General features: G+C 34.3%; 1 protein-coding gene across 2 annotated transcripts; it reads left to right on the top strand.

The window, feature by feature from the left end:
• Positions 1-756: 756 nt before the first annotated feature.
• LOC133694689 (uncharacterized) lies at positions 757-10,402 on the top strand. 2 transcript variants are annotated; one of them, XM_062116336.1, is made up of 13 exons: positions 757-1,334; positions 2,124-2,217; positions 2,350-2,406; positions 3,900-3,955; positions 5,294-5,525; positions 6,076-6,162; positions 6,255-6,332; positions 6,491-6,574; positions 8,525-8,589; positions 8,669-8,867; positions 8,933-9,021; positions 9,740-9,854; positions 10,053-10,402. In XM_062116336.1, exons 1-13 carry the CDS (start codon positions 853-855, stop codon positions 10,092-10,094), a joined length of 1,680 nt encoding a protein of 559 aa, XP_061972320.1. In that variant the 5' UTR covers positions 757-852; the 3' UTR covers positions 10,095-10,402. The 2 variants fall into 2 exon arrangements, with proteins under 2 accessions (XP_061972320.1, XP_061972321.1); XM_062116337.1 differs by having other exon boundaries at positions 761-1,334; positions 2,139-2,217.
• The last annotated feature ends 5,022 nt before the right edge of the window (positions 10,403-15,424 follow it).

Here is a 15,424-nt window from a genome sequence, read left to right as displayed (position 1 = left end):
AATCATAAAAGTTTTCTATCTGTATGTACCAATATCACAAGAGAATTACAGTTTGTAGTTAAAACCAAGTTACTGTAACTAAGCTTTATTCATGAGCTTGAAAAGTTGAACGATAATTTAATTCTAAAAATAAATTAAAAAGGTGCAGACATCATATAAAATCAACAAAGGCTCAATGATAAACAATATGCTAAGGTAATAAAACATGTATCATTAGTTACAATAAGAGCTCAAACTCTATTTGAATACTTTGAGAGTACAAGTAATGTGACAGTTTACAAAAGGCACAATAGCTTCAGAAAAAGACACTGAAAAAAACTTTATAGTCTGAAACAAGGTTTAAGAATGAGAGATTAAAGATGATCTTTACAAACTTCATGTAAAAAGTTGAGACTTAAGATAATAGGTTACCGGGTTTTAGATGAAAATTTTAAAGGCAAGAAAAGCAAAACTATCATCTTTACAAGGCAATCTATCAGTGAAAGATCAAAAAGGCTAAATAACCTCTTATATCTGTTTCTAAATATTTTTTATTTTAAAATATATTAAAATAATATTAAAATTTATTTTTAGTATTAACACATTAAAATAATTTAAAAACATAAAATAAATAATTAATTTTTCTAATTATTTTTTAAAAACACTTCAAAATCATAAAAACCACCAATTTTATACCTTACTTCGGACTCCACAATATTTGGAAAGCTAACACGAATCGCTGTATACTTTGTAGAAAATGACATCCAAGTCCCTGATTAAATTTCTCGGGATATAGATGGAGGCACTTTGACCCCAACAAAAGCAGAAGCCCTCAGCTACTTCCACAAAAACCCTAATAGCAAACGCCATTAAATGGAATTCGACGAGATCGAGTATCTGGAGAAAACCGTAGAGGAAGCGGAAGATCGAGACGATTCGAAGAAGAGGAACAGCAGCAGCAGCAGCAGCAAAAAGAGAGATGGAACCGAGAGAAGTTACAGGAAGCGAGAGGTCGATGATGAGGATGTCGACAACGATGAGAACCGAAAGGTGAAGAAATCGAAAGCTGAGGACGAGAAAGGTCGTGATCACCACCGGAGAGACCGAGATAGAGATAGAGATAGAGATAGAGATAGAAGTAGTAGAGAGAAGGATAGAGACAGAGAGAGAAGTGGCCATAGGGAGAAAGAGAAGGAGAGAGAGAGGAGAGAGAAAGATAAGGAGAGGGAAAGGATAGAGAGGGAGAGAGAGGAGGAGAGAGACCGGAGAGAGCGAAGCAGGAGCCGGTCAAGGAGGCATGAAAGCGATTCTCGCGAGAAGGAAAAAGAGAGAGAGATTGATACAAGAGAAAGCAGGTGATAAAATTTTTATATTGTTTCCTGTTTAGATTTTGGAATTCAATGCCATTACTTCTAATCATTCCGTTTTTCCTTTTTAATATCTTCAGCTGAATACAAACAATGAACTCATTGTGTATATAGTTCCAAGCGTAATCTCTACTGAAAACTTTATTCACTCGAAGTGTTAATTAATGCTAAAGTCCTTTAGAAATTGAGTTTAGAGGTTTATGGGCGAAGCAAATACCTTCTAACTAGGATTTGTTTTTGAGTTGGATTGTTAACTGATATTATTGTCCCCTGCAAACCCAAGGCTAAATGATTTCTCTAGGTTTTTGATGAAGAAATTGGTGTTTCTTAAAGTATTTTTATGAGATTTCTATTCTTACCCATTTGCATTCCATTTGAAAAGGGGTGTGAATTGAATTAGGGACATTGTATAATATGAAAAATGAAATAGCGTTAATTTTTTAATGAAGCTAGAGATTGGCCGTTGCTATGTTTTTGAATGATCTTGTTGTATGTGTCTAAGTATGCATTGCTAACTTTGAAAGAGAGTAAAATGTTTAATTGGTGATTGCACAAAAATTCGAAACGACATTTGCTATCCTTATTAGAAATAATGTGGCAAAAAGGCTTACAGCGTTGTCACTATTGCTCCTTGTCTATGATACCATACAGTTGGTTAGACATTTGGATTTTTCTAACAGCTAAATACTGGTTCTTTTTTTTCAGTCATAAGAGTGTCTATGCCTGTTAATTAATCTCATGAATTTTCATCTTTTGTGAAAATTGAAACTTTAAAAGTGTTTTGGTTGGCAGGAGATTTAAAGATAAGAAAGAAGCTGTGGAGCCTGAAGCAGATCCAGAAAGGGACCAACGAACTGTTTTTGTGTACCAGGTTGATGGTTTGCACTGCTGTTTTTTTCTCCATTTTGAAATGATTATTAGTCATAGAATCATAGATTATATGTGGTTCCATTGTTTTCTCACATTGGTGTTACTTTGTTGTTATGGATTTTTTTTATGACAGATGCCTTTAAAAGTGACAGAGAGAGATGTTTATGAATTCTTCTCAAAAGCGGGCAAGGTTAGTGGCCTTTGGTTTGTTTTTTATATTTATAATGCAAAAATAGTTGTATGTTTCTGGATTTTATAAATTTTGTATCAAAGCTCATTGTGGTCTTTCCAGGTTTTTTTATGAACTTCTCTTTTTATTTCAACCTGTGCGTGTGAGAATTATTATGATTTGTTGCATGAGAAACTGCTGAGGACATGAATGTATGTTACTGAAATACCGTTGCTTTATTCTTCCTCAGTTACAAGTAGTGTAATGACTTTCTTTTGTCTCATTTTAGATATGCGATATCAGTTAAAATGTAAAAATGCATTGAGCAATTTAGCTTGGTATTAAGAAACAGTGTCATCCCATATGCCACTGTTTTTTTGGAAATTCAAACATGATGCTCTAGAATCATCTTAATGGCAGATTCTATTCTTCTGCAATGATATATAATTCAAAATGGATGCAGCACTCCCTATTCAACTTCTTCCTCTTTCATTCCAACATGTCTTCCTCAGTAATTGGACCTTTATATTTTAGTTACCACTAGTTCACATGCCCGCCCTCCACTACGTTTCAGATCTATTTTTTTTTTTAAACGTAACAAAAAATACATCTAGGTTGTAGAGAACTTTTTGATATTGTTATTAAACCCGGCCCAAGAGGTGAACTTTAAAACCTCTCGATTCGAATCTTTGCCAAACCCGAGTTTAAAATTAAATCGTGTGAGTTGCCCCGACGTGATACAATCAACTTGGTCAGTCCAAAGTCAGCCTAACTGGCTGGTAAAAAAAGTCTTGAGGATGAAATTGTCAGAAAAAAACCTCCTGGCAACTTCTTGCCTAGCTTGGGTTTAAAATTAAAATGTATGGGATTTGCTTAACGTGACTCAGCCGACCTGCTAAGTCCAAAAACAACTTGGGTCGACTTGGTCGGCCCAAAGACAACTTGGGCTGACTTGGCCGGGCCAAAAACAACTTGGGCGACCATTAAAAGAAGTTTGAGGACAAAATTTAGAAAAAAATGATGAAATTGACAAAAAAACCCTTTTGACTCCACTCCTTGTCTGACTTGAGTTTGAAATTAAATCGTGTAAGAGTTGTCCTAATATGATCTATTTGATTTGGCTGGTTTAAAAACAACCTGGATGATTGTTAAAAAAAGTAGGATGAAATTGAGAAAAAAAAGTTGAAATTGAAATAAAAAAGGGATGGAAAAATGGGGTGACTGAATTGAAAAAACAAGAGCTTCTTTGTTGATATGAACAATGAAGCTCCATAAAGAATCTCACTTTTTTTAGTATAAAAGGTAATGCTTTCTCCATCAAACACAACACCAACATCTATATTTACCTTGTGGGGTACAAAAGTAGTGTAGACAAGATTGTTAATCCTTGTAATGCAATGCATCTTGATAGGTGTTTTTTTTATGTAGTTTGAAGTGTCTGAAATATTTTTGCCCACTGCAAATCCACTCTGTTTTACAATTTGATTTGAAATTAATTTTCCTTGATTTTTCAGGTGAGGGATGTTCGATTGATAATGGATAGAAATTCAAGGCGGTCAAAAGGAGTTGGGTATGTGCCTTTTTGTATAAACAACAAGATACTTGTGCACTTGTATTCTTCTAAAGTAACTCTTAGCATATTGATTCCAAGAATCAACTTTAACTATATTCTTAAATGCACTAGCAATGCGATAATGATGAGGGATGATGGGAATACATTGCACTCATGTTTAATCAATTCTTGCAGCGCACTCAAGGTAGATGACATAAACCTAATTTTGTTTTAGTTTTCTGATTTTCTTTTGCTAAGTGTTCTGTAAGTAAAGAGACTTGATTACAAGGCATGGATAATTAGTTGTAGTGTTCAATATTGGTGCTCCCATTCTGGTCTAGTGTTGATCCTTTACGTCAGCATAGTTTGGTTTTGGCAGCCATTTTGCTTAAGAACTTAGGGTAACCAGAATCTGGTTTTCTAAAACCATCTAAATTTTTTATCAATTGAGCCTTAAATTGGTTTGAGCATTGAGTGAGGTTCATTTGTTTGTGATTTTTGGGCTTTTCTACACAAAACACGTCAAAATGGAGATTGTTGCTAACCTTTTTAATTGTATTTATATTTGTTCATTTTGTTTTGGTTTCCTATTATTATTCCGATGAGCTAACATATTCAATGACATGAGACATCTGATTCATGTTTAATCCCCCTTTTTATTATTATTTTGAATTTCATCTTTTTTTTTCCTCTCAATTTCATCCTCAAACTTTTTTAACAATCATCCGGGTTGACTGACCAAGTCAACTGAATCACATTGGGGCAACTCTCACACGATTTATTTTTAAACCTGGGTTAAGCAAGAAATCGGTTCAAGGAGTTTTTTCTATCAATGCCTTTTTTTTCCAATTCTTCAGACTTTTTTTACCGGTTTGCTTGGTTGTCTTCGGACTGACGAAATCGATCGGGTCAGGGCAACTCCCACACGATTTAATTTTAAATTTGTGTTAGGCAAGAAGTGAGGTCAATAGTCTTTTAATGTCAATTTTATACTTTTTTTTTATCAATTTCATTTTTAGATTTTTTACCAGTCGGTTAGGATGCCTTTGAATCGGCTAGGTCGATTGAGTCACATCGATGCAACTTGTTCAATTTTAAACTCGGGTTTTGTAAGAAGTCGGATTGGGAGATTTTAAGATTGACCCGCTCAGCTAGGTTTAATAAAAATGCCAAATAGTTCTTTACAACCTGGATAGTTTTTGTTATGTTCAAAAAATTTTGATCCAACCCCACAACGTAACATAGGCATGTAAACTAATTTTCCCCTCTACATCTCTTTGCTATACGCTTTGGAATTTTGATTTCTTTGTCTCTTATTTTCTGACAAGTTAATTTACTGCACTGGTGTAACTGCAGGTATGTTGAATTCTATGATGCAATGTCTGTGCCGATGGCAATAGCTCTTTCAGGTCAACTCCTTTTTGGGCAACCTGTAATGGTCAAGCCTTCTGAGGCTGAAAAGAATCTGGTTCAGTCTAGTGCTTCTAGTGGGGGCACAAGTGGCGTTGCTGGACCATTTGGACCTGTTGACAGAAAACTATATGTTGGAAATTTGCATTTTAACATGACCGAAATGCAGCTTAGACAGGTAATAAGATTGGAGAGTTCATTTGGTTTATCATTCAGTGAGAGAGACTAGTTTACCTTTTGTTTTTGAAACTTTCAATTTTCTTTCTTAACGAGGATAAGCTGCAAGTAACTGAAGAATTATGTACAGACTAGTTCACCTGTGCTAAATTGGCAAAGAACTTTAGGATGCTTGTAGAAGATCTGTATGTATCAGTGTCAGAAGCCTTTGGTCAACAATTCCTTACTGCATAGACTTGAACATTACAGATTCATGAACTGTGGGAGGACATTTTAGCCTTAATATTTGATGTTGCTGATGGAAGTGTTACTTGTTATCCTCCCATGGATGTTGAATCAACAGTCAATGACTCCAATAGCTTTTATGGTTTTTTTTGTGTGTAAATTTTGATGTGTAAAGGTCTGTGTGATACCTTATTAGCTTTGAAGAGACAGAAGTTTTTAATAATATTTGGATGAGCAAGTTCCCTTCACTAGTACTTCCAAATACTAAAACTTTCATCCTGTTTCTCTTACATATGTCTTGTCTTTCTTCTCTGTATTACTCTCAGCTTTTTGAACCATTCGGTACTGTGGAGCTTGTACAACTGCCTCTTGACCTTGAGACAGGACAATGCAAAGGTTTCGGATTTGTTCAAGTCGGTGATAACTTCTTGTTAATTGCAAAATTTTTCTGTACTATTTAATCTTCTGAATTTGTTGATTGATTAATTCATTCACTCTTCTACAGTTCACTCAACTTGAAAATGCAAAGGCTGCACAAAGTGCTTTGAATGGAAAATTGGAGATTGCTGGTCGAACAATTAAGGTATGCCTAACATACCAGTTTGCTAAGTTGTACATGCAAAAGTGCATGTTGTTGCCAGGAAACTATTTGTCTTTGCTGATTTAGCTGTAAATGACAATTGATAATGCTAATCTTATTCCTTAGGAAAGGTCTGTGATGAATTGTTTGTGTACATATAGGTTTCATCTGTTACAGAACATGGTGGGCAGCAAGACACTGGAGCAAAATCTGCAGACTTCGATGATGATGATGGTGGTGGATTGGTGAGCTAAATGTTGCCATTCATTATATGAGTGAACTTGCATGATCAGTGGCTGAGCCACTTTATTTGTTTGTTTGTTTGTTTATTATTATCACTATGTTTTTTATTTGGCGCGCGCCGGGGGGGGGGGGGTTCATAATCCACCATAATTTGTCAAGAATGACAATGTACATTAACTTTTATGAATCCAAAACAAATTTTGTAAATCATACAATGAAAAAAAATGTATTTGAATAAATTAGTGTATAATCACATTGCCCAGAATAATTTACTACAAGAAGGAAGGATTCAAATGAAAAGAGGTGGGGGAAAAAGAGAAACAAGGTTCTGTGAATGAAGGGAATAGGAAAAAGACCAAAGGACCTGATGTGCTGTTTGTTTCACTAATGGAATCATTGAAGATTTATATTGATTTTCAATGTTAGAAATCATGGCTGGTTTGCTTTGTTAATTGGCTTCTGTTCCTGAGCTTTATGTTGATTTGCGATCTTGTTTTTTATGCGTTGGGCAAGGGGGGGTTCTTTGTTAATTGGCCTCTGTTCCTGAGCTTTATGTTGATTGTCCAGGGGGAATTTTGTTGGCATGCCACTAGACGTGATGATCTTATATTGAAGTAATTGACTATTTTTCTCTTGTGATACTCTTTGCTAATGGCTCGTTTAAATATTGACACTTTGAGACAAGAATTTACAAGTTTTACCAATTTGGATAGTGTGTCTATATATATATATATATTTTGATAATTGTGTTATAAAAATCAGCGACTTAATTAATTCAGATTTTTTGGATCAAAAGTAACCTCAAATTTTGTTGTCAATAAGTAAATTGAATTGTCATCCTTGTCCTGGAAGGACATGCAAATAGCTTTTGAGTTCCACATGAGTTTGGAATTCCCACATCAGTTAGGAATAAGAAGTATGAGGTGTTTATATATAAGATGACCCCAAATGAGTTATGATTAGAGCTGGTGTGAGATATGGGATAGGGCAGTTGCTCTGTCTGTGCAGTTAGTTACGTACTAGCATTGAGATGAATCAAATTTGGTCAATGTTGTGAGTGGTGGATGTTGAGATAGACTGTTAAACTTACCTTACTGATTTGGAATGGCTTTGTTACCGCTTAGTGAATGGCTTTCATAGGGTTGTGACCCTTGCAATAAAAAAATTTAATTGTTTTCCTTGAATATTTCGCAACTCTATATCTTGGATTGTTAGGTTTTCTTAGATCCACGTGTTCATTTTTTCAAAAGAAATTAACTTGTTGGTAACTTTGCTGCTAATATTTTTGCATGAATGTTAGATTGAGGTTTTGTCCTTGTCATTAATGCATTTATGAGCCAGGGGTCATCTAATTACAAAAATTTTGAACATGTAATGAGGTGTAGATTTCTCATGAATACAATGATGTTTGTTGATTCAACTTCAAAGTGGAAGTATTGTTACTTTAGGGTAAAAGTATTTAAAATTGTAGATCATGCTGACAACAGGCTGGCAACGTTTGACACTGCAACTTTGAATGTGGATGAGAGCATTTCATTATATTCACAAAGATTTGAGATAATTTGTATCCAAGTCTCTGCTTTTATTTCCTATTTTTCTCCCATAAAAAAAAGTCAAATGAACTATCTAGAAAAGTTTATAACTTCCGAATTGACAATGGGAAAACTCATTACAGCATCTGGAGACTGTAGTTTTTACTAAGATTTTGAGACATTAAGGTAAATGAACATGCTGCTGCCAATTTCAAAATTTTGCATACTGGGAAAATTGATTCTCCAGCAACAAAACTTGATGATTTATTTATTGATTAGTTGAGGTTAGAGTTCTTGATATTATTGTTTGAGGGTATGGGACCAACTTGCATCAGCAAGAGTGTCAATAGTTGCACTGTTTCTTTTGCTTACATTTTTAATTTCTCCAATCTGATGTAATGATTTCACTTTCCCATTCAGGCCTTGAATGCTCAATCAAGAGCATTGCTTATGCAGAAGCTGGATCGCACTGGTATTGCTACAAGGTTTGCTTATCTTGCCTTGTGTTTTCTTTTCCCTATATAAATATCAATTCCTTGACCTAAAGTCCAGCCCTGTTTCCAGTATTGCAGGCTCTCTCGGAGTACCTTTGCTAAATGGTTCAGCTTCGAATCAACAAGCCATTAGCTTGCCTATCATTGGGCAAACTGCTATTGGAGCAGCAGCACTTTCAGCACCAGTTTTATCTTCCCCTGCCTATGAACCTATTGGGCAACCCAGCGAGTGTCTATTGTTAAAGAATATGTTTGATCCAGCCACTGAGGTTGTTTTTTTTGTTTTTCCCTGGTTCTCCATTGGGAAGTACTGATTCTCTTGAAAATGTTGCAGACAGAACCAGATTTTGATTTGGACATTAAAGAGGATGTAGAAGAAGAATGTTCAAAGTATGGTCAGGTGGAACATATTTTTGTGGACAAGTAAGTATATAGCTCATGGAACTTTATCCATATAGTTTCTTATAAGTGCTCTAATGGAAGATTAACAACATAGATGTTTTAGGAAAATTAAATATTTTATTTTATTGCTTTTGTTTTCTGCAAATCTTGTTATTTTTGGTTATTGTGACATCTAGGAGACAAGAGATAATTAGGAGTTTTATTTTGTTTAGAACCATGTTCTTTTCACTGCTCTGTTTTATTGTTCTGTTAGGGTTTTGGCGCTTATGTAAGGATATTAATATACCTGTTGAATGATTATTGTCTTAGGCCTGATTGCTCTTGATTTCCTGTCAAAATTCTGGTGACATGGAATTGTTATTGAGATGTTTTACATGCTCCCCCACCTGAATTCTAATTGCAGGGCACTACAAATAGAGTGTAGTGCTAATTCAAAATCACAACCAAGTGAAGTTTCTGAACTTCACCTTATCTGAGGCTATTTTTAAGAATAAAAAATGAATATGGCCTTTCAATGGTCTGATACTGTTGTGTTGTCACATATACCCAATCCATTAACCCTGTCAAAATGCCATCTTTCTGGGCATTTCTATTTTAATGCCATTTCAAAAGCTGATGCCACTTTTAAGAGCCATTACTTGGTGCAATGCTAAAACTTATAGGCTTGCAACTACGGGGGTGCTTCTTTGAGTCGGGATGCCATTCATTTTCTTTCTCAACTGTTTTATTTTACCTGTAGGAATAGTACTGGTTGTGTTTATCTACGGTTTGGCAGCATCGAAGCAGCTGCTGGAGCTCAGCGTGCAATGCATATGAGATGGTTTGCACGCAGGTTAATTTTAGCAGTTTTCATGGTAACAATTTTCAACTTTCCATGATTTTCTTGATTGTGTCTCCATGTTCTAGCAATTCTTTACTCAAGTTGGAATGATTTTGAAAATGCGTGATACTCAGCTGTGTTGTCTTTTCATCTTTGCCCTCGTGTTCATGCTGCTTTTAGTTTGCAGCAACAAGTTATTCCATTCTCTGAAAGAATTTATACTTGTGTGCAGCCGACCAGTGAATATGAAGCAAGATTTCAAATTGGAGCTTGAATGAGGGGCGCAGGGAAGGAATCTCTTGTAACAGTTTTCAGCATAGTAGTCTCAACATCCTTTTTTCCTGGGATGATAATTTATGCATCCTCGTTATACGAAGCTCACATGATAATCTTTAATGAGTTCCCCAGCTGACTGTATTCTTAATTTTCTTCTCTGTTTTAGGTTTTGTTTCTTTAGTCCGTTGGTGCATTGTTGTGTAGGTATCTTAAGCTTTTGACCCCCACGAAGTAGTATTAGCTTGATTTGGATACACTCGTGTTCGTTGGATGAAATAAAATATACTCGTGTAGGTTGGGCAGGCATGTTCCAGTTCAGTATCTCTGGGTTCCACCACCTTGTTTGTTCCATGATCTTTGGGTCAGGTAAATGTGAGATGTTTGTTTATTTTTCACTAATTATGGAAATGTGAAATGATTATTTTGTCAACATCTGCCTTGTGTCTGTATGAAAAGCTTCTTGAATGGAGATGATGACAGCAGAACATTTGTTGATGATGATAAACTGTTCTTTCTACAAGTTATTTAAGCATACGAGTCCTTCCCCGTGTCTGGCCTGCCTAGTTTACCATGCGGGGTTATGAACAGTATAATTTGGCATCGGTTAACACAATTTGCTGATAACTGCATGCAATTCATGGGGAAATCTGTATTTGTTGGTGATTTGTAACCTCCAACAAGTAGAGTTGATGATGTTTCGTAATCTTGCCAAGAAATTTCGACAAGGTAAATCCTTCTCTGGCTTTGGAATTCAAAAGTTCATAAAAATAAATGGTTTCAGCTTTGGGATTAAGATGTTCAAATTATTTCTTTGGTTTATTAGAAAGCCCAGCCACAATTATTTCTTTTTAAAAAGCACTTTAACCTTTTTTACAACTTTAGAACATATATATATATTTTTTAAAATTATTAAAAAAAAATTAAAAAAAATTCAGTTATGGTAGGATTTTCAAGTAAGATTAGATGATAATATTACTTTTGAATCTAAGTATAGTATCTACTTATTATTGATAATTTTTATATAATCTCATCTAATTAATTATTCTTTACCTTATCATACAGTTGCTTAAAACTTATTGGGTCATTTTGTTTTGTTGAATTTATTTCTTTTAATGAAAATCGGGGCTAAGCGACCAACTAAATTAAACGAGGAAAAATCAACCTAACAAGATTAAGGTACAAGACCAAATACAAAGCCCCAAGAAGGTCATCTGGAATCCAATTGCTCCTATATGGAGGATTCATAGCTAAATTACAATTTGCTAGCCAATATGCTTCTTGATTTGCCTCGCGGTAAACAAGTTGGACTTTGATCTCTCACTCACGATCTAGCAGCTCCTTTGCTTTGATGATGAGTGAGTAATTTGCTTCCGCCGTAATAGACACCTCACACCTGTGTGATGAGTTGAACCACCAGTTTGAAGTCAGATTCTAGGATGGCCTTTTGCAATCCCAACATCTAAGCCAATTCGATACCTGATACCATCACACTAGCTCTGCTATGATCGAAGAACATTGTCGCAAATTAATTGCAAATTCTTTTATCCAATAACCAGATTCATCCCGAATTAAACCCCCTGCCCTTGACTTGTATCGATGCAAACTTGTTGATGACGTGGTTAAACAATTCTCAATGAAAATTATATTTTTTTTAAAAATTAAAAATTAAGTTTGAAAAATATGGCATAATAAAAACCTGTTCCAGGATATTAATATTATTGGAATTGAATTGAATGATGCCACAAGATAAATTATACCTTAATAAGTCATATTTGATCTGTTCTAACAAAGACAACTTGTTTGATTACACAAAACACAAGTTTATTTCATAAATTCCTGATCCCCTGCTTTTCAACATACAAAACACTTATATAATGCTTCAAATAACCGTAATGAATCTCCATATATGAGCTGATTTAAGCCCATTTATAAAATTGACTGAAATAAGTAATAATAAACCAAAGACTAAGAAAAAAATAAAAATCTGAAATTAATATCCTAGACATGCTACAATCAGATTTGTCACCCCTAAAAAGTCTCAAATAGACTAGAAAATCTAATTTAAATGTGAAATTAATTTTGAAGTCTTCTTACCTTGTTATGCTTTATTTCTTTGTTTTACATGGACATTTAATGAAGAAAATCTTTCTTTTTTATACCTGTCAATTTGATTTCCTTTCTAGACTAGAAGAATCATTAATTAATCATTTATAACTTAGAAAATTAGATTAGCCCCCCTAATATCTTTTGTTGACTAGGAAACTTCTTCATTTGTTGATAAATATTCTTCTAATTAATAAGGAAAATAATAAATGAAATCTCCTTGAATTTTAGAAGAATATTTTGCTGATTTAAGTTCTTGTAGAATTAGAAAATTAACTCCAAAACAAATATGTTCCCAACATCATAATTAACCCAAACTAACTTTGAATCTTATATAATCAAAAGCCATATTTATTAATAGGAACCAAACCAGATCTAAAATATACTCCAAATAAACTTTATTTATTGTCTAAAAAAATCTCATTCATAGTTTTTCATAATCTTGCTGAATTACCTATCAAAAGAATAGATGGAGCCTATCATTTATAAAAATCTCAATTTGACTAAATATATCTCTAGATAAAAACCATCATAAAAATTTCAAGACAAGCCATTCGAGACCATATTAACAACTAATTTTAAACAAATAACCAATAACCAAATAAGGAACTCATGACTGTACCTTAACTGTATCATGGATTCCCTTTGTTGCATCCATCCATATTTAATTTAACCCATCTTGAATAAGGAATTTCCACCCCACTTGGTGGACCTGCTTCTGAATGCTCCCCTGAACATGTCCTCACTTTTATTTTTCCAAATATCCACAGCTAGGCCTCTAATGACTGACACAATACAATCAGCTTGGATATTATTATTATTTTACCAAAGACACGAGCATTTCTACTCTTCCATATCCATATGTACCACAACGCCACACCGGATATGATGGACCACAGCACCTCATTAGCTGACACAGATTTTGAACTAATGTTCCAGACCAACCATGGAAGAGAATCTGCTGCAAAAAACAAATGATGATCCAGATGCTCTTTGCTAGATGCCAATGATCCCTTGATGCATGCAAAGCAGTTTCCCAGTTCAGGTTGCAAGAAGAACTACACAATGGATTGTTTGTCAGATGCCTTCTTTCCATGTTTTAACATTCGTCGTCATTAAACCTCCATTAGAAAATAACCCTAAAAATATCTTGATCTGCTCCATTCCTTTCCACCCCCATATCAACTTCCAGACCTGCTCCAAAGATTGCTCGTGCCTGGTAAAGGATAGCTAGCCACCTGCATCGGGAGAAGGTGAGCAAAAAGCCCCCATCTCCACTTGTTATCACCTTGCACCATATCTGCAACTTTGTAATGAAGGGAAGCCTCTGGGATTTCAGCCCCTGCTAGATTCTTCAAAGGCCCATAACCATCTAGCCATCTATCAATATTCCAAAAACTAATCTCTCTGCCATCATCTGCTGACCATCCAATGCCCTCAATAACTTGTGGCCACTACTTACAAATGGCCTTCCAAAAAGGAGAGTCTCCTCATCCAGCTTGAACATCTATCCCTGAGATTTGATATATTTTCCTCTCAAAACCCTTGCCCATAAACTTGTCGGTTCCTAATAAAAAAAACAGAAGACATGTTTTGTTAAGAAAACATCACATGAATAAAAATCCAACAAATCCAATTAAGATACAACATATATAATTTTGAATTTATTTGATGTCTAATAATCACATACAATAAAGGGAATAATAGGAGAAGATCGTTGCTTGCAGTTGTGAAAGAACATTGCAAAAATCTATCGTTATGATTCTAGATTTATGAAATGGGTGATCCAGATCTATACATGTCTTGGTTGTTGTTTTTCTTCTCATGGTAAATGATTTTAGTCACGAGGGAGCATTGCAAGAACACATGCACGAATTACAAATTACTTGATAAACAAGGACTGATCACTTCGTGCTTGGAAAAACCTCTATTTCAATAGATTTCATGCATGTTCTTACAAATTGCATCACCACTCATTTTGTAATATTGTTTATAAATCAGTCCGAGCAGTGAACCAACAAGATTGGATGTCTAAGTATCACTTAAAATTCATCTACGTACCCAGCTGGGACAGTTAAATGGTGACACATGTAACCATCCTACTTTTTAAACGGAGGCAGGTCCAGGGGTAGCTAGGAGCCTGCATGATTTGGTTGTGTGTAAAGAAAAATATAGAACGATATAAAATTTATTACGAACAGGAAAAGAAATGTAAAGATTTACTACAAATATATAACGAACCTTGTATGAGGATAAGATCAATACCAAAATTAATATTATCTTTATAATACAACTATCATTTTAATTTTTCTAGTCTTCATACATATCAAATATATAAACATACAAAGTTCATAAAAAATATTAGTTAAAACAAAGCATTGTTTATTTTAATTGTGATCGTCATTTTTTTATGGAATAAATCATCGATTATAATATATATTGAAAATCTTTTAACTCCTTTTCTCTCTAATATAACCAATCAAATAATCTACAAGAAAATCATCCTCCATCTAATTGTGAAGTCTTATTTTAACAATTTTCATCGCTGAAAATTTCGTTTAGTAGTTGTCGATGAAACATGAAGAGTTAAAATAAGTTATTTTCTGGATTCATCTCGAGCTTTATCAAAAAATAAACAAAATCTTGCATTACCAATCTCATGACAAATTGAAAACTGAACATTTCTAGCAAAGACATGTAAAATTTTCTTTTGAACTTGATGTGATGTGTATTAGCATTTTGTGGAGTATTAACCAAAACACGAGCACCTTCTTGTTCATTTTATGATACTAAAAGTTACACCATTTTAAAAAAATTACCCTGGTCCTTTTATTTTAGCCATTCATTATATGCTCTAAAAGCATGATTGAAATGTAGACCACCAAACAATATCTATTGAGGTTTTAATTTGATCTTATAAGCACTATTAAAATCCTCAAAAACCTAATAACAATAATCACTAATATTACTTGTCTTCTTGATGAATGAATGAATAATAAGAAATCTTTTTTCTAGGTTATGATCTATCCACGTGTTGTATTATTATTTATCAGCGCCTTGTTTTTCCTATGACTAGACTTAGATGGAAAATAACAATCAACAACCAAGCAATAAACACACCCAGCTCTTCGAGTCTTTACTCTTAGCCCCCGCATTCCACAAATACCAAAATCCTACAACTCTCTTTACAACATTCACTACAAGATTTCACAGTTTTACCGATGG

This window comes from Populus nigra, chromosome 5 (assembly GCF_951802175.1).
Source record: "Populus nigra chromosome 5, ddPopNigr1.1, whole genome shotgun sequence".
Lineage (NCBI taxonomy): Eukaryota > Viridiplantae > Streptophyta > Magnoliopsida > Malpighiales > Salicaceae > Populus > Populus nigra.
This window is presented reverse-complemented; position numbering and strand designations above follow the sequence as displayed.